This window comes from Sphaerodactylus townsendi, linkage group LG06 (assembly GCF_021028975.2).
Source record: "Sphaerodactylus townsendi isolate TG3544 linkage group LG06, MPM_Stown_v2.3, whole genome shotgun sequence".
NCBI classification, from domain to species: Eukaryota; Metazoa; Chordata; class Lepidosauria; order Squamata; family Sphaerodactylidae; genus Sphaerodactylus; species Sphaerodactylus townsendi.
In genome coordinates, this window is record NC_059430.1 from 85,121,554 (window position 1) to 85,146,139 (window position 24,586).

General features: G+C 40.5%; 2 protein-coding genes across 3 annotated transcripts in view; one reads left to right on the forward strand and one right to left on the reverse strand.

Moving 5' to 3' along the window:
* ERGIC2 (ERGIC and golgi 2) overlaps window positions 1-5,860 on the reverse strand; it is a 40,263-nt gene extending 34,403 nt beyond the window's left edge. The window contains exon 1 of the mRNA XM_048500843.1: window positions 5,527-5,860. The gene's annotated coding sequence lies outside the window, so the exon portion shown is untranslated. The remainder of the gene's footprint in view (window positions 1-5,526) is intronic.
* Window positions 5,861-18,624: 12,764 nt separating this feature from the next.
* The window catches only part of LAMB4 (laminin subunit beta 4), a 62,903-nt gene continuing 56,941 nt past the window's right edge, over window positions 18,625-24,586 (forward strand). For both annotated transcript variants that reach the window (XM_048502035.1, XM_048502036.1), the window contains exons 1-2: window positions 18,625-18,718; window positions 23,206-23,324. In XM_048502035.1, coding sequence (XP_048357992.1) covers window positions 23,279-23,324 — 46 coding nt within the window. In that variant the 5' untranslated portion in view covers window positions 18,625-18,718; window positions 23,206-23,278. The remainder of the gene's footprint in view (window positions 18,719-23,205; window positions 23,325-24,586) is intronic.

A 24,586-nucleotide genomic window follows, 5' to 3' on the forward strand; every position in this document is an offset into this window, starting at 1 on the left:
TACTTTATTACTTCATATACATTTTACAAAAGCTGAGGTTTATAAAACTATACTTTGTGTAGAGAATGTGGATAGACAGAAGCTTTTCTGTGCTCCTCTCTCATGACTTAAAACTCAGGGTCACCCTATATCAGCAACACATTCAAGACAGACAAAGGAAGTTCCACTTCACGCAATGAAAAGTAGACCTGTAGAACTCACTGCCACAAGGTTTGCTGGCCACTGGCTTGGACAGATTTCAAAGATGGACAAATTGACATCCACTTACAGCAGAATAGACTGTCCAAGTTCACAGGCAAAATGCTCTCAATTGCCAGATACTGAGGAACAATCAGATATTCCAACAGAGGGCACAGACCATAATTACTGGTTATGAATGATGCAATTAGCCATGGACTCATGTGAGGAGAGGTGGACCTCCTGTCTCCTTTTTTTAAAAGTCAGGCATGAAAGTGGAAGGAGGTAGAAAGATGAGAAGAAAGAGCAACAGAATGAATCTTATTCTTCTGTCAAACACTTCACCTTTACAATCATAATTTTGATGCATGTTAACCAGAATGTTGAAACAGAAAAATCTGACTTCAAATATACTTTTTCTACCCATTCCACATATTCTATTTTTGTCCCATCTCACTAATGATTTAACTGGCATGCATGTGAAGCACAAGTACCTACATATTAAGAAAGTGCCACCCTTTTATTTATCTTTCCTTTATTGCCACATTGTTAACAAAATGCCTATAAGCATTGCATCAGTTGGTTAATAACACACAAGGAAGAGTGGGGGCTTCAAGAAAATGGAAAAAGGAAGGAAGGAAGAGACTACACATATCAGTGCTGAGTGGTGGTCAAAAAAGACCCAAGGAATACTGAGCGATGCAGAGCAGAAGTTTTGGCAAAATTATGAAAAGTAAGAAGAGAGAACATAGCATTGAGAAAGATAAATGTCAAAATTACAGTTTAGCACATGTTCTAACTCCTTCCAATTTTAAAGAGGTAGATATCTTCAAAAACATGTAATATATATCACTGATGCATAAAGAGTGAGCTCATATCAGATTCATCTATAGGTCAGGATTTTTATTTTATCATTGGCAATTAACTAGAACAGTTACAGAATTGTTAGGTCTTCTAATACTGCTCAAAAAGGAATAATGAGCATATATCAGATGTATTTTTAGATGCACTGGTCTGATTATCTCATTAGAAGTTATGAACTAATCATTTATTTAGACAACAAATATATGTTAAAGTTAGAAAATATTTAATATAAGCTAAAGCTGTATTGATGTGATTTCCCTAGATGGAACTCTCAGAAGATATTAGGTGAGATTTCTATTTCTGTGTGTGACTTGGATTTATATGAAAAATCCTAAATGCATTTTCAGATAACACTCTGAAATAAGGTTTGCTTTAAATTTTACTTGTTCAAACATGGTTGAGAAATCCTAGAGAGTTAATATTTTTGGCACTGATTTTTGCAGGAGCTACATAGTTAGTTGTAACATAGCTGTATTTGTTAATGTGTAGCCTAATAAAGAGACTTATTTCTTCTTTCAGTAAAAGATAGATTTTCTGAAGGTTTTGAGCCTGGTTTGTCCATGAGAGCTCAAAGAAAAAAATCACAATTAATTCATTTGTAATATAAAAAATACAACTTTTAATGTGATAGATCCTGAAGATATCTGGGACTAATAGTATAAATATTAATTCTTAGAAAACTAATTAGTCCAGATTCTTTGTTTAGATGTAAGAGTAAATTATCTTGTTATACCCCCCCTTCCACTTCTAAAATGCCCCTCAAAACATTGCTCCTGGGGGGACACTGCCCCAGTAGATGAGGGAAGCTGCAGGTGTGCCACAGGAGAGGAAATTGGTGAAAATTGCCTCCTCCATTGCACATGTAGGCAGGATTCAAACCTATTATGTCCCACCTGTATTCCCTTAACCTCACCATCACCACAGTTTTAAGTGTACTATAGTTTATCCCACTTCCTCTATGGAGCACCGATTTGGATTGGAGCTGTAAATCAAACTTTAAATACACCCCAGTCCCGCTTTTTTCATAAAATCATGGGCTTACCAAATTGTGTTCCATATGCAGCCCTGTGTTTAGAACTTGGGCAAATATCTTATGTATCAATGGCCTGGCTGAGAACTTTCAAATATTGGCTGCATATCCATTATTTACAGGATCACTTCAGTTTACTTTCTTTAATGCTCTCTGACTCTGTGGTAGCTACATGGATGAAGCTAGTTGAGAAAAGTTGGTACTATCAGCTTTTCATTAGAATCATTATAGTCTCTCACTTCATCTGAGGCATATAGTTGTTTGAAAACCAAGCTTCTAGACCAAGATTATCGTGATATGATAGTTGCCGCAAGGAAAACATGTTCCCCCTTAACTTTGCTCATCCCCTTAGAACAGCGGTTCTCAACCTGTGGGCCGCAACCCCTTTGGGGGTCGAACGAGCCTTTCACAGGGGTCACCTAAGACTCCCTGCATCAATGTTCTCCATCTGTAAAATGGATAAATGTTAGGGTTGGGGTCACTGCAACATGAGGAACTGTATTAAAGGGTCGCGGCATTAGGAAGGTTGAGAACCACTGCCTTAGAACAAGGACACATAGCTAACCATCTTTTTTGTCTTTTAAATCCAAAACAAAGAAGAGCCATGTCTCTTGCCCGGTGTAATATAATGCCCTCTATGCTTCTCTATGGCAGACACCAATAAATAGACAAAGAAGACTATGCCCATATAACTCAGGCCAAATTGAGATGCTTGATCACACTCTCTTCTTGCCAAAGATTTGCCAAAGTTAGGTTGAACCAGACTTCTCTTATCCCACTCTTATATAATCAACTAACTGATACTCTTAAGGTCCCTCTAATTTTAAACAATGCTGACCCCACCGTTTGCGCAAATGTAGCTAATTTCCTATTAAATATTATAGATTTATCTCTAGACAGACATTAATTCATTAATTGGCTTGTAATATTATAACACTATTTATTTGATGTTTTATGTGTTATTAGAATTTTTTTTACAGCTGAAGCAACTTGTGTTTCTAGCCCTGTTGTATTTTATGGATTTTATTTTAGTAATATGTTTATGCCAATAAAGGCTTCTTCTTCTACTACTATAGTTTTCTGTCTCAGGGGTCAGTGCCCATCCCTATTGGTACCCATTACATTTCTGTCAGTGACTTGGCTCATGAACAGCAAATGACATGCACAGACTTTCAAAACCAGCTCTCTGTAACGAAGCAATAAAATAATTGACATGATCTAACTTCATGCAACAGTGCAAAAATAAATCACAAAGATAGCAAGTGGCATGCTAAAGGCCATTACAAAAGGTAAAAACTTGGGCTATTAACTTCATCTGTAACATCAAAAAGGAAATCCTGTTCTGCAACAATTTTCTCTGTGTTTTTTTAATACACACCTGTTTCCTTGCAGCCTATCAGCAGTTGCCAAATTACCTTTAGCAGCCTATTAGGCAAAGCAATTGAAAGAGGAGGCTTCCTGTCAGATGCTTCTAAGGTTCTTTATGTTCCCTCTCTCGTTCCTTAATAATTCCAGTTCTGATGGAGCTGATATGACACTGCTAGTACTTTGAGACTTCAAGAATTTAAACAGCCTAACTAGTGAATTAAGAGCCTTTTTGCTCCTATAGTTTGCACTAAATTTTCTAAGAAAGGTTTTGTTAAACATCTCCCAAGTATGAAAAAGCACATCAGATGTTCAGATACTAATAAAATGATTAGCAGTCCAATTCTATGCATGTTTACTCAGAAGTAAGTTCTATGGTGTTGAGTGGGATTTGCTCCCAAGTAACAACTCACAGAATTAGTACATGCACATATTAACTAGTACATGCATATATTAAAGTGCTGAACATATTAGAATAAATGACGGGTGTAGACAGAAACTGCGATTACATGTTCACTTTCATATCACACTGGAAATTGTGAAAAGTATAAATCCTGTTGATTCTGTGTCATAATTAAAATTGTGAAAACAGCATACCAAATCTAGATGGCCAGTATGGATTGGCTTTAGTATCAGAGCTGGACTTGGTGATCAGGGTTTAATCTCTATTTTGCCATGAAGGTGACCAAAGGACTGGTCTTTCTCAGATTAACCTATCTCACAGGGATGCTGCAAGCATAAAACAGAAGAGAGAACCATGGAAAGTACCCTGAACTCCTTTCAGGAAGGTCAGAATACTAAAATTATAGGAAGAATTAACTACGAACCAACCATCTACATGGCTTCTTTGCAGCATTATCTCAATAATATGTGCAAAGATAACAAGCAGGAAAACACTAAAGGACAGAAGATGAGTTATCATGGAAAGTATCTGGAATGCAGCATTCAGGAATCAGGAAAATAAACACTAAAAGGAAAAGTAAGGACTGGGAAGAGAAGGTAGTGAGTGGCGGAGGGGGCAGTGCTATTTTATTAATTACACATATATTTTACAAATTAACACAGACAACTCTAGGTTTTACATACAGCACACAAAGTCCACTAACTTCAATGGGTCCTGATCCAACAAAAGGGAGTTTAGGGCAGCAGTTTTAAAGACAGCCTCACAGAACACTTAACAGTACAATCCTATGTATATTCAGGAGGAAATCCCACTGAGTTCAAAGATATTTACTATCTATTAACAGTGTTTAGGATTGCAGCCTTAAGCACCTGTGTGCATCTCTTACATTAATCAAGCTTAAATCAAAATCAAATCAAAAACATGTTCCAGTCAATATGGGGTTTGTATTTGAAATTACAAGCCAGTTTGACGGCACTACCACATATGTGGGGCTTGTGGCTATGCAAAGTATGGATGTAGACCGGTTGTTTTCATATCGATTCAGAGTTTTCAAAATGGCTTTTGTATTCTCCTTCTCTGTAACCACATTTACTCACAGTCAAAGCAAAACCCAATCCCTAAAGCTGTGTAATCGCTTTTACGAGAGTCAACCAAATAACACAACACAAAGTGCAGCCTTTCGAGTTTCAAGCGAACTCTTCATCAGGTAGGATGATTAAAATTCAAAACTGAAAAGAGGGGCTTTGGGGCATATACCGTGTGGAAAGTGACTAAAAATGTCTCCATATATCCACTGCCACACTTTCCAGTTTCACCTCTTTGATCAGAAGGGTCGCCGATTTCAAAACACCCTTTCTAGTTCTTTCGAACGCCATTCACCTGTACAAAAGACCCGCTTTTTGAGCAGCACGTGCGAATATGTCACTTCTGAAAGCCACCCTAATGCGCATAAACGTAAAAGAGGGAAACGAGTCATCCCAACATAAGAGGGATCCCTATTCCTCCAACTAGGGAGAAAGTGCGAATGCCTTGATGGGTACGGAGGGGAAGTATAAAGGGCAGAGAGAAAACGGGATACCCACCGGGAAGTTCCAGGTGTGCCCAAGCAAAGGGGCGGGGAGCAGTCAATGGAAGGTAGTTAAAGCTTTAACTAGCAGTAATTGGGGGAAGAACAGTCGCATGTTACCTCTTGCAGCCCTCTCTGAGCTCCCGCGTTCAGGGGTCCCGCCTCATCTGCGCCCCCTTTTCCAGGCAACCCCCCAACAATTTTGCACCTCTGGGGGAAGGTGGGAACCGGAGCGGCACGCCGGTGGAACCTTTGAAATGGGAGACGGGAGGAGGGGGAGATAAAAAAGGAGAGGCAGACGCGCCGAAGGCGGGGGAAAATAATTCAGCCACCCGGACCAATTAGAAAGCTACTCATGACAGTCCGCTGTTCCCTCTTCCCCTCCCGCTTCCAGGAACCATGAATAGAAAAAAATTAGGACAGCGCTCGGAAGTATGTTTGTGGGTGCCGTTCTGTCTATGGCACACTCTATGGTAAGCTGGGTTCGGCTCCTCCTCTTTTGGTCCTTCGGTGCGAGAGAGAGCGCCTCTTGTGGCACTGCTGGGAGCGTCCCTAGTTCTGTGTTGGATGCGCTCGTTGCGGGAAGATTTGATTAATGTTTTTTCTTGAAAAGCAGAGAGGGGAAAAACAGCAGCCTGGCTTGACTGTCCTAGACTGGTTGTTCTTCGCCTTAGCATCCTTGCCGTTTTAGAAGCCACAAAAGTCTTAGTGTTGAGACTTCTTACACTGAGGTACTGCTGTCGGTTTTCTCCATGTATTTCCGGGAAGGAGGGATAGTGAAGCCCCTCCCACAGCCTCTTTTTGACACGCCCCTCCCGTTGAGAGCTACATAATAAGCTATTTCACCTGGGAGCTATACAGGTGCTGCATTCCTCAGAGATCTTTGTTTTCTTTCCCCTTTTCATGGCAAGTAGAAGACTACCTTAGGCATATCAGCTGCGTTTCTGGCCTATCCCAGATTTTTTTTTTTTTGTATGGTGTGCGCAAGGATGAAATTCAAGGAAGGGGGACCAGTTGTTAGTTTTAATCTTTATTTTTAAACGTATTTGTTATATGTTGGAAGCCGCCCTGACCTTGTAAGGGGGAGGGTGGCATACAAATAAATAAATAAAAGATGGATCTGTCATATCTGGTTATTATATTTTATGCTTATTTAATTTATTTGCATTTATAGTCAGCCTTTTTTCATTAGGACTCAAGGTGGCTTACAGATATAATAAAGATAGATTGTGGCATATTAAGTGCCATCAAGTTGCTTCTGATACATGGCAATGCAACAAATTAACAACCCCCCAAAATGCCCTATTGTTACAGCCTTGCTTGGATCTTGCAGATCAAGGGCCGTGACCTTCTTGACTGAGTCAGTTTATCTCATCTTGGAGCCCCCCCCCCCCGCCTTAAATCTTTCCTAGGCTTATTGTCTTTTCCATGGACTCTTGTCTTCTCATGAAACGACCTTAGCCAATCTGATTCCTTTCTTTGCCCTGTCAGGCAATTTGGACTTTGCCTTTTGTTCATATTAAGTAATATTTGTATGTATCTTTGCAGATTGTTGAGTTGTCCGTTATATAAATAGTGATTCTGTCATAGAGTCCGTGGAAGTGTAGACATATTTGGGTGCTGTGTGGTTTCCGGGCTGTATGGCCATGTTCTAGCAGCATTCTCTCCTGACGTTTCGCCTGCATCTGTGGCTGGCATCGCCAGCCACAGATGCAGGCGAAACGTCAGGAGAGAATGCTGCTAGAACACGGCCATACAGCCCGGAAACCACACAGCACCCAAGTGATTCCGGCCGTGAAAGCCTTCGACAATACATTGTAGACATATTGATCATGTGAAAGTAACCTTAATGTATCGGTTTAGTTCTGTATTAAAACCATCAATTTTGTTGAAATATATGATTGTCTTTTTCATTGTATTTTCAGGTACAACTAGCCTTGTGAAGTGGAAATGAGCCTGGTTCATATCTAGGTTCTGGTTAGTCTAGTGGGCATATCTTGAGTTGTATATATTGTGTATTTATAGAATTTCAACAATAGAGTTTGTATTGATATGCACAGTTCTTTTGAATTATGAGATGAAAAAAGTAACACCAGAGAATTAACAATACTTTGTTGAAATTAGACAGCTTATCGCTGTGAGCCTTTTTCAGTATATTTTCTATTTGCTTATCCTTCAAAGTAATTGTAGCAGTCATTTTATCAAGAAATTCTCAGAGAAAATGCTTTGGCAAGTGAAAGAAAAGGTTCATAATTTCACAATGAACTGTTAATTTTACTTAGGAGATCTCTGCTCTTAAAGACTACCCCCAATAATGTTGCCTTTCCCATTCAAATATGGCCACACAGAACTATGGTACTTCACACACTCATTAATGTTAATTTAACTACCGGTATGTTTGTCTTCCACTGATATTTGCTAGTCACCAGTAGAAAATTTGTACCTATCATTTGTGCTCTGAATAAAAAAGACTGTATTCAAACATCACGTGTAACTGTAGTTAATGAAAAATACATAACTGGGTGGGGGAGGGAGATTTCCATGAATGTGAATTGCATAATGTTTTAGTTCACTGATTTCTTGCCACAATGATATCACCAGGATGACAAATCCATCACATATTCCAATGACAAGATCTGAAGGCATATTATGTACCTGAAGCAAAGTAGACCTCGGTTTGGTCCGGGCCTGGAGAGGAAATTATCTAGAACTTGTATATGCTCTGTGTATTAAACTCCAAGAAATAAAGAATCTCAGTTAACTGAGAATGCAATCCTTGCAGGGGGAGAACCCCTCAGGAGGCAGTGTGACCCTAGGGCTGGTGTAACATGTCACATTTGTGCTGGTGTATTATGCTGGTGCATTGATCCTTACACCAGTGCTGGGAAGACCTGTGAGAATGCAATGCTCAGGAGCCAATTTGGCATCAATGCTCCTCTAGTGCAGGAGCCCATACCGGGTCTGAATAGGGCTTTCCTAGGGGCAGGGATCGCTTCAGTCAGCTTCCTGAGTTCTTTTACTAGCTCATGTTGATACATGTTTTCTTCTTGACAAATCTTCCAGAAGCTCAGTTTATTCTGTTTTTTGTTGGATCAATTTCAAATAAGAATGATGAAGGGACAGAATGTTGATTTGTTTCTTTTAGTTCAGGAAGGATATATGAGCCGGATTCCACATTCCATAAACTCTCTACATTTTTTTCAGTCATACCCAGGTGAATGTATAAGGATGTTGCACATATTCTAAATTTTATATTTCCAGTCAAGGTATTGATTATTGTTGGTTTCTCGAACTATTCCAAATTGTTTTTTCTAGCTAATGTGTAGGCTTCTGTACCACTTGTATGATCATGTTTGAAGTTCAAATGTTTTTAAGTTCAAATGCAGTTGTTAAATCAGCAAACTCTTTTTCACTCTTAAGGTGTTCAACAGATTTCTGAGATTTGATCCAATACATCACATTGGTTTTGTGATTGGTTTATCCAAACAATTGTTTCTTCATCAGCAAATGGATCAAATTACAATATAGTACCAATTTTCATCAGTTTCTGAACAGCTGCTAGATCGGCGTGACACAATGAGCTCAGACAAGTGGAGGAAAATATCCATTTCCCATAACTAGCCATGCTAGAGGATTGACACTTCAGCCTGTGTCTCAGTAGGATATGATTTCGAATTTAAGGTATAAAATCCAACCTTGGTTGCAAGCATTTACAGCTGTTTGCTATTTGCAGTCTATAAGCTTGGACCAAATAATAAATCTCAGGCAGCCCCATCCAAGAGGCCAGTCAACCATAGCGGTTTCCCAGTGGTGTGGGGAGGCTTGCAAAGCAAAAAAGCCTCCCCGCTGCCAGGAAGCCTCAATTGGGCTTAATAGACTTATGGCACCTTTTTACGGCTGCTGGCATAAAGCAGCAAATGGTTGGGAGGGAGCTGACCGTAGTCCCCTCTCCTGGCCATGCCCCCAGGGACACTGGGGCCATGTGCGGTGCTGCATCCAGTGCTGGGAAGGGCTGCAGCGGCTGCATTCCAATGGAATCACCTCTTCATCAGGGCAAGTGCCCCGGGGAGAACAAATCCACTGGGGCAGCCAAACACCACTTCCACAGGTGGATTCACTCCCCCTTTTGGATGGGGTTGTTAGTAGTAGATTGCCAGGGGTGTTTAAATATCTATTCAGGACTGACATTAAAAGTACTTTCAGCATATATACACTGGTCTGAGGATGATGAAATCTTAGGGTTGTTTACAGTTAATAGAACAGCCATTAACGGTATTATTTAACTTACCCTCTTTCTGGTCTTTCTTTTTGATTTGGCATTTGGTTGGGGTCTTTGAATTATGCAGCATAACAAGCTGCGATCCACAAACCACTTATGTCCTGGGGTTAATTTGCAGCATGGGTAGGTAGGCAAACAAACTAATTTCAAGTAAGTTGTGTGATGTTTTATTTGTTTATTCTTGGCAGCCTTTTAAAATCTTTTTGTCATTGTGGGCCAAATATGTATGTCATCAACTTTTAATTAATTATTTTAATTAATTCTGGTTGGTAGATAAAGCAAACATTTGGCAAAATCTCACACCACTTTCATTGGAATATATTGGTGCTCTTTGAAAGCAATCTGCTTTTATAATAGTGTAACAAGTAAATGTAACAAGTTCCATCTCTCCTTCTAGTGTTATATGAAATGTGTTGTCCTTAAAGATCTGCACCTATGCAAATCAATTGAGTGGGACTTGTTCTAGCAGATAACATTGAAGATTTTTACCTGTACAAAAGTTTCCTAAGCAAGTTGACTCCTGTACCACAGGTGTGAAAACCTTTTAAAAAACTTCAAAGGGGGACTTCATGCTCCATTTCTCGCAATGCAAGATTTAATTTTCTTAGTCAGAAGTCTAATAATAGAAATAAATGATTCCATACAATAATCCCAATCCCAAGGCAAAAATATCCAACAATTTTATGTTTCTAAATTTCAGTCTGTATACACATAAGTATTGCTAAATTTACATTTTCCCCATTTTCCCTTATTCTATTGAACAAGATACTCTTGAATGAATAACCCATTAGTTAGAAAGCATTGCCCTTTGAGCCAGTTTGGTATAGTGTCAGACTAAGATCTGGGAGACCCAGGTTCTAAATCAGCGGTCCCCAAACTACGGCCCGGGGGCCAAATGTGGCCCCCTGAAGGCATTTATCCGGCCCGCCAGGCATGGCGGTGATGGCTCCATTCATGGGGCTCGAGGGAGAGGAGGAACCAGCCCCAACGGCTGTTGATTGCAATTACATGATGGCACCCCCAAATCTCCATGAATTTTCTGACCCAGAGTTGGAAACCTTACACGTGGCAACTCCTGCTCCGCCCTTCCCTCTCGGCTACTCCATGTGTTGCTCTCAGGCTTTCTTTTCCACCTCACTCCCATTGGCATCAGCCAGGCTGGTGAATCGCTCGCTGGCTGCTAGGGAGGAAGAATCCAGGAAGATACCTAATCCTGGGTTAGATGGAATGCTTCATTGGGAAAGTTCTGCTATTTTTTTTACAGGGGAAGGTATTCCACAGCCTCCCCAACAATATTTGGAGCCCACCCTGTACTTGACATACTTTGGTCACTGTTCTAAAAATAGACCATGACAGAAAGGCTGAAAGGTAAAATCAAACATTTTACAATCATTTGTGCATAGGAATTTGTTCATAGTTTTTTTTAGTCCGGCCCTCCAACAGTCTGAGGGACAGTGAACTGGCCCCCTGTTTAAAAAGTTTGGGGACCCCTGTTCTAAATTCTCACTGTGTCATGAAACCTTCCGGCTGACCTTGGTCTAGTTACGCTCTCTCAACCTAGTCCTACCTCACAGGGCTGTTATGAGGGTAAAACAGAAGCGGGAGGAATAATGTATGCTGCCCCAAGGTAAGACAACATTAAAATGTACTAAATAAATAGAAAATAAATTACTTAGGATGAAATTATTTTGCATAGTATTTTTAAAGATCTATGTGTTCTCAAGGCTTCACCCCACACTCAGATCCACCACTGTGTATTGCATTATTCATTGGGTGAACTACAGGTGATTCTCTGCCTTGGTAGGGCTCCAAAAATTTGATTTTTATTATACAAGAAATCTATCAGTTGTCAGTGTTTTTAACATATTAGTATTGTAGAAAACTGAGGAAAAATCTAATTGGTCCTTACAGTACATGTGTAAGGTCTGTCAACAAACTAAATGTTTGTATAGGTGACACTAAGCTTCAATGTATTGGTTTGGAGCCCCCAAATTAGCATTTGCATGGTTAGAACTACTGGATGACAGGTAGCCTGATTTTTCTAAGCCTAGGTAGGTCAGTTTTCTGTGAGAAAAAATGAGTTTCCTTTCCACCTTTAGGCACACATAGTCACTCTGCGTAACCTGCCCCTGAAGACTGACTTTCAGCTATTCTACTGTATTCCCGTACTCTCCATGGGCAGGCATCTGTACACTGTAACTTTGGTATTCCTTGCTGACACCACAAGAATAATAGGCACAACTGCAAACCGTGTATATGAACAGACACTAGTAGAAGAGGTCTCTCCGAGAGTGGCTGTGAATCTGTATTATTAGAATTGGCATCCTTATATGTTTACATTTCTTAAACTGGATCTCAAAAAACATTAACTACATTAAAAATGTGAGGCTCTCAATTTTTATCTGTAAAGCAATAAAAATAATTTGAGATACAGGTTAGGCAATCTACTCATATTTCAGCTCCTGCAGTTAACAAGTTTTTGCTGATGGCTGGCATAATTTATTTTAGGCAAGATGACGCACAAGCTGCTTCATAAACACATGGTACATACAGGATATAAAATTAGATTCAATACATCAAATTTTAATTGCATGAGCAGAGATTAAGCCATTAGATAGCATTTGAATGAAGTTATAAGCGCCTTTGCAATCAAAATAGTTTTTGGAGGCTTTTGATTGCTTGTGAAAAAGAAAGTAGTAATACTGAGTTAATGACATGTTCATTTGCTACCCTCTCCATTGAATGAACTTTCAAAAGTAGCTCTGTAATATTTAACAGCCAAAAATCTTCTGGATGATTCACTTTTAACTTCAATATGGCCAAAGGCCTTTTAAAAAAGAGAGAGATAAAATACAATCAAAGAGGAACAAAAAAGGACAGAAAAAACAGCAAAAATCCATAACAGCAAACAGCAATCACTGAATAATTATACAATTAATAATAGTTAATTTTCAGCTCATTCCCTGATTAAATAAGACCTTGAGTTTGTTGTAGGCCAGTGCACAAAACTTTGCTACCTAGTGAGAGACAGTTTTGTTCTTATCCTCTCTAACAAGATTTTCCTAATCTGGATTCTTTGTAATTGTCAAGCAATGCTGAGCAACAGTGGCGTTCCTGCCTAGGGACAGGGGGTACCCTATGTCCCCGGGCGCCCCCCATTTGGTCACGTGGGGGGGCGCCAACATTTCAGGGTCGTTTGTGTGTTTTTAAATTTTTTAAGTGTTTTTTCACGTTCCGGCCTGCAGGGGGCGCATTTTTAAGGCTATCGGCACCAAAATTTCAGGGTATCATCCAGATACTGTCCTGATGATACCACCCAAATTTGGTGATGTTTGGTTTGGGGGTGCAAAGTTATGGACCCCCCAAATGGGGTGCCCCATCCCCATTGTTTTCAATGGAAGCTAACAGGAGATGGGGTCTACCCATTTGAGGGACCATAACTTTGGTTTCCCTGAACATAACTTCACCAAATTTGGGTGCGGCATCCCTGAAGAATAGTTACCAGATGATACCCGGAAATTTTTGGTGTCCTAGCTTTAAAAATACACCCCTTCCAGGCAATCTCCCAAGAAATTTGCCCAAGATCTCTTTGTTTTGCAGTGACTTTTGCTCCATTGTAGCCCAACCAATGGGGAATTTCTGGAGTGTGTAGGCAGGCTGCACATTTTTTGAAGATAATAGAGGCACCAGACTTTCAGGGTGGCTCTAGGAAGGCCTCTCTAGTAATAAAGCATCCAGGTTTGGAGCACCTTTGCTTCTGGGGTTCAATTTTATGGGCCCCCAAAAAAAGGCTTGTTATTTTTGTTTCCTCGGCTCCTGCACATGAGAAGCCTGTGGGCTGAGTTCTCCTCAGAACTCTCTCAACTCCCCCACCCAGAAGCAAAAGCTCACCAAGATTGGATGCTATTACTCATAGGCCTCTTGGAGGTCACCTTGAAAGTCTGGCACCTCTATCTTCAAAAATGGTGCAGCCTACCTCAGAAATTCCTCATTAGCTACAATGGAGCAAAGTCACTGCAAAACAAAGAATCTTGGGCAACATTTCTTTGGGGTGCCTGGAAGGGATGTATTTTTAAAGCTAGTGACACCAAAATTTCAAGTGGAGTATCATCTGGTAACTATTTCTTATGATGCCACCCAAGTTTGGTGAGAAGTTATGTTCAGAACCAAAGTTATGGTCCTCGTCAAATGGGTAGCCCCCATCTCCTGTTGGGGCTTCCATTGAAAACAGTGGTGGGGACTGGGGCATTCCATTTGGGGGTCCATGAATCCCTTAAGCTGCCGCCCTGAACCAAACATACTGCCAAACTCAGGTGGTATCACATCAGGAGCAGTCTCTGGATGATGCCCTGAAATCATGGTGCCAGCTAGCTTTAAAAAATGCGCTCCCTGAGAGTAGGGCTGAAAAAACACCAAAAATACCCCCCAAAACCCAAATACTTTGCATTCGCGATTTGGTAATTTTTGGGCAGGACCATAATCAGACAATTTTGGTCTGATAGATGTTGCTGAATTTGTCCAGATTCCAGCCGAATCTGCTATTTGTTTCATCTGGAATCTCCAACCCTCAAAAGTGCGATGCTGTTTCAGGGTGGAGGAGAATCCACTCCCAAAAGCATCACTTTCAATTACTGTTGTTTTAACCGGGACCCCAGATTCTCCCCTTTAACAGACGTAGATTTGAAGAATCTGAGCTCCTGGTTACTTTGAAACACCAGTGAAAGTGGATTCCACTGGAGGTGTTTTGTGAGAGATGATGCTGACATTTGTTTGGTAAATGTTTTGCTGGGGGTGATTTGTGAGAGATTTCCATGCTTAATACCCACTTGCACTAGCTTGGAATTGTTTCTCAGGCTAACAACCTACCTCATAGGGTCGTTGTGATTAGGAAATTAGGAAAAGAGTTGGTGGGTAGAGAGCCATGTATGTTTTGATGGGAGTGGGAGGTGATTTGTGAGCTGGTACAAAAAATAATTGTTTGGTCATGGTGGGGGAGGGTGGCCGCCCATACACCGGGCCGGGGGGGGGGGGGGGGCCAAATTCAGGTTTTGTCCCCGGGCGCCAGTTTGCCTAGGTATGCCCCTGCTGAGCAAGTAAAGGTAGAATAAAAAGCTCTCTTTCTGACTTATGTAGTGTGCAATACAGCAAAATATGTAGCATAGAATCCACGTCCTCAGAATTACAAACACATTTTCTCAAGACTGGATGATCAGACTGGATGATTATTTTGCTCTGCTCTGAATGGTTCACCCTTCCAAATATTCACATCTTAACCAAACAAATTCCCACTTGCTTTATAACTTGATATGCTGAAAATCAGAAAAGCCATATTACACATCAGGTTATTGGTTCATATAGTCAGTATTTTATATTTTCTGACAGAGAGCAACTCTGTAAAGTGTCATGATTCTTGCATAAATTGTATTGAGTGTATGTGTGTGTTTATGGGATGTTGTTGAGTTTCCTTCCATGGGAGTGATGAAAATATGTCCTCCCAAGGCTGGAGTGGAACATGTCAGCACAAATTAATACATCCAATTGCATGGTTATAATTTTGCAATAAATTCTCACTGAAATATCAAATCCAGCCATTTACAGAACAGATGTCTTACCTGTTCTGCACAGTGGAATGATGTAGTGAAAACTGCTTTTGTATCTGGGGAAGAATAATGACATTTTAAATTCTTCATATTTAGTTTAGATTGTGTTGTAGGAGGGGATGTTACGTTCTTGTAATGTGATCTCTGCACCAAGTTACTGAATGTACAAGGCCTTCTCTGATAACTTCAACACTGGGAGGCTGCTCTGTATTCACAATGAGAAAGCATATGTAGACTTGCTCTAACAGTGAGCAGAGAGGCTTTTGCCCTCTGAACTTGGCAGCTCAATTCATGCATCTGAATTAATGTGGCTGTACCATCAAATCAGTCCAGACTCAGGATGACCCCATGAATTAATGTACTCTAAAACAACCTATCATTAATAGCCTCTTGCAAACTGAGAGCCTCGGCTTCCTTGACTGAGTCAATCCATGTCATGTTGGATCGTCCTCTTTTCCTGCTGCCTTCAAACTTTCCAAGCATTATTGACTAGTCCAGTGACTCCTGTCTTGTTATGTGATTAAAGTACAATGTGTGTGTGTAAAGTGCCATCAAGTCATAGACAACCTACGGCAATGTCAGCAAGGAGCTTTCAAGGCAAGTGAGAAGCAGAGATGATTTGCAATTTCTTTCTTCTGCAGAGTCTTCCGTCCAAGTACTGACCTTGCTTAGCGGGCTATACCACGCTGCCTTCCCTCTTCAAAGTACAATAGCTTCCATTTAATAATTTTAGCTTTTAAGGATATTTCAAGCTTAATTTGATCTAGAACATATTCACTTTTCTTTTTGGTGGTCTACAGAATTCAGAAAACTCTGCTCCAATGTCACATTTCAGATTAATCAACTTTCTTCCTGTCAGCTTTCTTCATTGTCCAACTTTCACATCCATACGTAGGAATGGAGAATACTATGGCACGAGTTATCTTGAACTTGGCTGCCAGCAACATATCCTTACGCTTAAGAATCTTTTCTGGCTCCTTCATGGCTCTCATTTCCAGTTTCAATCTTCTTCTGATTTCTTGTTTGCAATCTCCCTTTTGGTTGATGACTGAGGCAAGGAATGGAAAATCCTGAACAATTTCAGTATCTTCTATTGTCAACCTTAAAATTGTGTAATTCCACAGTAATCATTACATTTGTCTTCCTGATGTTCAGCTGTAATCCTGCTTTGGCACTTTCTCCTTTAGTCAGGAGTCATTACAAGTCTTCACTGTTTTCTGCCAGTAATGTGGTGTCATCTGCTTATCTCAAATTGTTAATGTTCCTTCCATCAGTTTTCACTCCACTGTCATCTAAATCTGATCCAGCTTTCTGTATGAAATATTTTGCATACAGATTGAAGAGATTGGGAGGTAAATACATTCTTCTCTGATAGTTTTGCTTGTTGAAAACACTATTCTGTTCTAGCAGTAGCCACTTATCCAGAATACAGGTTGTGCATCAAAACAATCAGATGTTCTGGCACACCCATACTTTAAAAAAAACAACCATAGCTTTTCATGATCCACACAGTTCAAAGTTTTGCTGTAATCCATGAAACACAAGCTGATTTTCTTCTGGAATCGCTCATATGCTGTAGAAACCCCTGTAAATTTGTAATATGATCTCTAGTGACCCACTCGTTTTCTGAAACCATCTCAAACAAGATGGTTTAAACAAGATCTCTAGTGCCCCTCTAGTTTTCTGAAACCATCTTAAACAACTGACATTTCTTGTTCCATATATGATAACAGTCTGTTTTGTCGGGTTTTGAGCATGTCTTTAGTTGTATGAGAAATTAATGGGATGGTCCAATAGTTGCTGCAGTCTTTAATGTCTCCTTTTTTTTGGAACTGGAATGAAAATTGAGCATTTTCTGTTTGTGGACCATTATTTTTCACATTTGTTGGTATATTCTTGTTAAGAATTTGATTAACTCCATTTCTGTGACTTGGAAATCTCAAATAATATCCCAACCATTCCTGGTGATTTGTCCTGATTGCTCTTAGTGCAGATTTCACTTCACTTTCTTGAACTGTAGGTTCTTCTTCAAAAGATGCTTCTTATAAAGAATATCTTATTCTTTAATCTCTTTTGTCATCATATGGTTTTCAAGGTAAAAGTTGATTAGAACTGGTCAGCCATTGCTGCCTTCTGCACCATGCTAATCAGGGTTAGCTGAAGTGGTACTGCCATTGTCTATTAAAGGTCCTTTGCCAGTCTCACCTTCTACTACTGCTGCTTCTCAGTATCTACCCTTCAAGGATTCCTCCACACCCATCACCACTGGAACTGTTTGTTCTCTTCTGCTCAATTGGCTATGGCGTCTGCAGCCTGAGTGATTGAAAATTTTCCTGAAAATTTAGATTATGAAAACATGACATGGATTTTACACCTCTACTGTAAAACTCTACCCAAATCAGATAATCACAGTAATTTTTTTTGCTTCCCAAAACCCAGATCTGAAATTGTAATGATTTTTTTCTCAGTGTACCCATGCAGTAAACATACAACAGGCTTTGTGCACCTGCCATGACACATATCCACCAAAATTGCAAAGAATGTAATCCTCCATTTCTTCTACAAACCCCCTCATTCTCAGGCACGTGCAACAAAATAGTACAGTTTTACTGCCCCCTCCCTCCAAAAGCTCATTTCTGCACACATCTCTATACTGGAAAGATAAAAATGATGGACTGCCAGTTTGCCATTTAAGTAGTTTGTTCTGTTCAAAAGGTGGAAGATCACTAGTCTGGACTGTGAGATTATACAAGTCTTTCTGACAATGCTATTCTGATACAGTAAGTCATCTTATTTAACTCACACCCTGACATGGTAAGGGAGGTTGTATAATATGTCAGCAAAGCTGAGAGAAATACCATAAGGGGTCTAGACTCTGCCAAGTGGCTAAACTCCTAGCAGTGCCACTCAAGGTGTAACAGTCACAGCTAAGACACCAGACATGGGTCCCTTCCACACATTTAAAATAATTCACTTTCAGTCCACTTTCAATGCACTTTGCAGCTTGATTTTACTGTGGGAAATAGCAAAATCCACTTGCAAACAACTGTGAAAGTGGATTGAAAGTGCATTATTCTGCATGTGTGGAAGGAGCATAAGATGCATCCATCCCCTTCAGGGATTAATGGCCACATCAGCAGAGAGAATGCATCAATTAGTTTTCCTTCTCAATTTCTTTCTATAAATGGAAGTAACAGCACACTCAACTATTACTAACAAATCATGTAGCCTCATGTGTTTGCAAAAAAAGAGTCAGGTGGGATGGCTTAACAAATCACCTATTTGGCAGGTTTTAAACTACTTCTCATTTTTCTCTACACCCAGGTGCCTGAGGGGGAAAACATTTTTCCCCCTTTGCTCCAACTCACAAGTACGTCTCTAACTTCACCTCCTTCATTTCGCTATGTGTGCTTCTACATTCATTTAAGACCAGGTAGGACATTTTATGAGCTTTAATATTCTTCCTAGACAATGGGATTATATAATGCTTCTGTGGTCTACTTTAAATTGGCATAAATAAAGAGTATTTCTAATTACTCTTAGTGTTTACTGTGCTCTGTTCACTTACAGATGTACAGGGAACTAAATGAGAAATGTCAGATATATGCTTCAGATGCTGAGATAACCATAGCTTATTGGTAGGGCTGATGTGTACCACTTCCTAAAGATGTTGTTCAGTGATGATCCTTTATGCAGTATCATGTTGCTCTATTTGGAATAGTATTATGATGATCTAGTTGCTTCAATAATTCATAGAGATGTTAGTTAGAAAATGTATTTTTCTACTTTTTAATATTGCAAGTGCAAGGGATAAAGTAATTTTTCTTCAATATTTCTTTAAATTTTTTAACAATACAACTTGTGTCTTATGCAGAAGCGTATAAACGTTAAAAGTGATTTTGTCTCCTACACTCTGGTTCTAAAATGGTAACGCAGCATGCAGTGGGGTACAGAGGGCTCATGTTGTTCATTAGCAATATATCTATCAAACAAAGAGACGTACTAAAGCAAGATTGGAGAGAAATAATGCTTTCTTATGCCCATCATAAGATTATTTGTCTGAGTATCTTCCTACCGGAACTACAATCCACTGGAATTAATTATGCAGCAGAGTAGAATTGCATGATTGCTTTTTCATAATGAAGTCCACATGATAAAAATATAGCATGTTTGTCTGAAGATTACTAACACTCCAGGAGTTTTCAAGCCATTCACTACTCACAGAGCTTAATAGAAACCAAAATTCAGTGACAGATGCCTAAATTGCCTGTTACACATTATTCTGACATAATTTGTTTAATAATTTTGTGTTTCTGACATAATTTTGTGTTTATGTAATCCAAATGCATCGGACCATCACCATCATAATTATCAGACTTGCCTTTCTAGTGCAACAGTTCCAGGCACATGAGCACTAATTTCTGAACAGTTTCCCACTCCCAGAACAGTTTTTCTATTGGTTGTTGTGGGTTTTTCTGGCTGTGTAGCCATGGTTTGGTAGATCTTGTTCCTTAGGAACAAGATCTACCAGGTAGGAACAAGATCTACCAGACCATGGCCACACACCCAGGAAAACCCACAACAAGAAGTTGAATCCGGCCGTGAAAGCCTTCGACAGTTTTTCTATTCATTTCAATAAGTAGAGCCAATTCTTTGGGATCTACAGACTGTCTCTTTCTGTTGAAATTAATTATAGTTCCTCTGCTTCAAAAGATCCTTGTACCCTTAGGTGTTTAGATTGGGATGATCAGTGAGATTAATTTAGATTTTTATTTTATTACTTAATTTAACAAAGGCAAGTGCCACAATTGGTATGTACAAGAGCTGGCTTGTTCTTTCCTTGGAAGCCAGAGTCAAATTTGTCAACAGTGAACCATGTGATTTAGTCCTATCATGTGGAATCTCCCCAGGCCAATGACAGCTGCAGCTGGGCAAGGCTGGGACAAGATGTTCCAAGGAGTAACATTAAACCATATGGTTAACTATTAACATGTGCAGAAGAAGCTAATGGCATAACATGGAAATCCACTGATGATCGCCCTATGTAGAACTTAAGGCCTAATGTTGCATAGTGGTTAGAGTGTTGAACTAGGAGCCAGAATGACTGGGTTCAATTCCGTCACTCAACTATGGAAGCCCGCTGGGTAACCTTGGGCCTGTCTCAATCTCTCAGCCTAACCTACGTTCCCAAAGTTGTTGTTGTGATATTAAGTAGAAGGGAGGACAATGAGAAAAGCCACTTTGGGGCCCCCATTAGGGAGAAAGGCAGGATATAAATAAAAATAAGCATAATATAAAGATTGGAGATCCAGGGCAAGACTAGAGAACATCAGAATCTGGCACATGTGCTCGTCATGTGTGAGGAGAGAAGGCAGCGCACCAGGCCTCTGGCTGTCTCCCACGTCTCCCTCATGAACAGGCCAGAGGAGGCTGACTCCTGCCGCCCGGCTCGGCCCCCTCTGCCACCTTCACCACCCCCGCGCCCATTCTCCGTGCGCCCGAGCGCTTGTGGAAGCAGGAGGGCAGTCGCCAGAAGGGCTCGGCCAGGCGGCAGGAGTCGGCCTCCTCCAGCCTGTCCATGAGGGAGACATGGGAAACAGCTGGAGGCCCAGCATGCTGCCTTCCGTCCTCGTGCATGGCTTTGCCCACCGGCCTTTGCCACGCTTTTGCTGCACGTGGCCCGCCTCGCCTAGATTTTCTGACCCCCCATGGCTTACTTTGGGACATGTGACCCCACATATCCCTCTGGGTGCTACACCTCTGCGGGCAGCTTATATGCTCAGTTGTGAGATGTTGTTGGTTGAAATACTAAGTCAATCAGCTCCTTTTCTGACTACCTGAGTTTTCCTTTACCTATTCCTTTCAATAAGCTTTGCTTGCAATAGGATTTTAATGTATTTATCTAAACATTCATATTCCACCTTTCCTTATGGTTCAAGGTGGTTTACAATAATAGTTTAAAACATTTTCTGTTGAAACCAAAAATAAAATAGTGCAATCCCCAGATCCCTCCCTCTTATAAAATAGGCCTGCCATTCAAACACCCTCAAAAGCCTTGACAAACAGGCAGGCCTTGCAGTGTATCCTGAAAATCTCCAAGGAGGAGGGGCCCCTCATCTCTCCAGCGAGCCCGTTCCACATAGTTGGAGCAACAATGGAAACGCCCTGGGTTCTGATAAATGCCTGATGATCCACCCTAAGTGATGGAATGGCCAACAGACAGCTCTCAGACAACCAGGGTTGACACACAGGAACACATGGAAGGAGATGGTCCAAGTATGTGGGTGTTGGGCAATGAAGGGCTTTCAAGGTCATAACCAGCACGTTGAATTGAATTTGGATACAGAGTGGCTGGCCTACAACATGATGGTTTCAAAATAGGCAGCATATTTTCCCACCAGCTAGCCCTTGGTAATAAGCAAATGAGATGCAACTGAAGTTTCACCTGATCACCATGTCAATCTGCTTTTCAAATAGCAAGCAGGGTTTGTGAAGATCCCATGAAGATTAACCTGCTCTGAAAAAGCCAACGTCACTCCATTTAGGACATGTGGATTTTGTCCCTCACAGATATTAGCCTTCCAACCAGCATTATCCCTGTCTTGTCTAGATATAGCTTCATTTTGTTCTGCCTTTGCCACTTAACCTCAGGCTCAAAGCAACCAGGAAGAAGTGTCTGGAGACTTGGATAATTAAACATATAACGAATCGTATTGAGGACACCCAACTCCAATGCTCTGAAAAATCTCTTTCAGTAACCTCATATGTTAAAGAGTCCAAGAATACAACCCTGTGGCACTCAACAAGATAAATTCCAACCCACTGATTCTTCACTTTGAAGTCCAGTCAAACAGAAAAGAGTGAAACCACCAGAGGGCTCTGGTCTCAGTTTGTTTATGATTGTTGGTTTCCTGTGGACATTGTAGGAGTTCAGACATGGGCTGTTCTGAGCCTCCACAAAGTTGCTTTTTTTTACAGCCTTGTATCTTTTTCTGTTATATAGCAACACTAGTAGTAATGAGCTCCTTTGACAAATTTTGTAAAACAAAATAGGGAAAGAAGTGTAAAAGCATTAAATGCAATAGAAATGAGCAGTCGTATCGATAATGGGATATTGTTTGTGGTCCCACTACTCCCCCACCACACGTCACCCCAGTTTGCCTGGTACCAGCAATGCCAAGCAGCAGAATAGTGGCAGAAGATTCATTCGTCCCTTGCCCTCATTCTTCCACCCATCCCTTACCTGCCTTCCCCCCACCTTCCCCCTACCCCAAATAACCTCATCCCCCTGCCCTTCCACTTTTACCTGAGTTCTCATGGTATATTCCATGGCAAGGTAAGAGTCTGCCTTGGCGGGGGATGGGGCACTCAAGTGACACTACAACCCATTGCATGGGAGAATGTGTGCTCATCCCCTCCCCTTTTGCTAGGGCCCATTGCATTCTCCCCTGTAATGTGTTTTGCTGCTAGTAATTATAATAATTTTTATATATACCTTTTAAAATTAAATTAGGTAAAATGGTGCCTTAATGATGATTCCCTCATTAATTTTTGTTTGCTTTTGTTACAGAATTTAACTGAAAGTCTATGCACTTTTTTAAAAACTGCAATTCTGCAATAACTGTAGCTTCATGTGTTAAGTTTCATCTTTCTTTCTGTAGCCATAGTTCAAACTATCTTTGGGAGACAGTGCATACACAAGATATATGTAAAACATAATGGGTGGTATCCAGCCAATTTTTCTCCACTCATTTTCACCCAGTTCTGTACTACACCATGTGTTCCTCATGTCCTTCCGTATAGGCACAATGATCCTTAGCATATCCTTTCTGAGCAGTTGAAGGAGACTCCTACTCTCTCTTTCACCAGTAAAAATGCTTTCTGGATCCTATCCAATAAAGTATTTCTTTTTCCTTGCAGGTGCCACACATGTTCAGACAAGGTCAAAGAAGACTTCCCAGTCAAGAACTAGCTTTTAGCCAATACTTGTAAGATGTACATGATGATACGATGCCTACTAGTCATTCTTTTAAAACTCAGTAAGTTCAAGGACTTTAGCATTTAAAAGACTCTTCTTAAATCAGACCAAAGATCCATTTAGTTTAGCATCCTTTTCTCAAAGCAAACCTCATCCCCTCCCCTTTTGCTAGGGCCCATTGAAGCAGAACAGCATCAGGAACTCCACAAGGAGGACACTGGCAACAGCCTTCTCCTGCTTTTGCACCCAACTAAATAGTTTTGAGTGCTTTACCTTTGAACCTGGAGCTTCCATGTAGCCATTATGGGTAATGGAATAAACTCAAAGATTCTTCCTGTATATTTCCACTTCTTATATACATTGGGCTTCACATCAGCATTTTTCACCTGGGTATGGATGTGCAGCTGGGACAGAACTCTGGAAACTGGCTTTGTAATATATAATTAATCTTTAGGGACCACCTTATCTCTTGGTTTCAGTTACCCTACTTGTGATGGCACATGTATAACATAACCCAATCCGTGCTGGCAACTGCACATGACTACACTTAGGCTACGGGTGAAGAACAGACTCAAACCAGCAAATGTGTGCCACTGTTATAAGTCAGAGAGTTTTATGAATTTCCCTAAGAAATTAGTACAGTAGAGGAGCTTAATCAGAGTTTGAAGTTACTATTCAGTTTCTGAATAGATGTGCCATGGGAAACTATGCTGGCTGGTAGAATTACATCCTGTGTATTCAAATACAATTTGATGGTTTCAGTCCTCATCTCGACCCAAACATGGAAAGCAGTTCCTGCAACTGAATATAAAATATCTCTAGATTCCCTCATAACCATTACAGACTTCTAAAAACACTCACATATTCTATTGCAACAGGTTGAGACAAGTATTGCTATGCAAATAAAGCCTCAAAGGGCTCCATACCTGTTCAGCATTTCAGGCTTGAACATGCCTCAAAGGTCAACAGCTAGGTAATGTGAGCACAAGAAGAGAAAATGCGACGAAAACCCAATGATTCCCAAATCACATGCCGTGCACACACACCATATTTATAGAGCTTCAGTACTTTCTTACAGGAAAATGTCAGCTGCTTCTTGAATCAGGGTGTGTATGTGCCCACCCAATGTGAGCAGTATGTTCATGAGGGGAGAGATTTGACATGCATGAGCTTCCCAATTTAAGCCCTGCATAATTCATAAAATTAACAATACATCATTGCCAATCCAAAAATTGGCAAGTTGGCAGTTTCACGTTGTAATTAATGTTTTCCTGCCAATTGTATGGGACAGTACATGTACATTTTATTGATTTCTAAATTGCG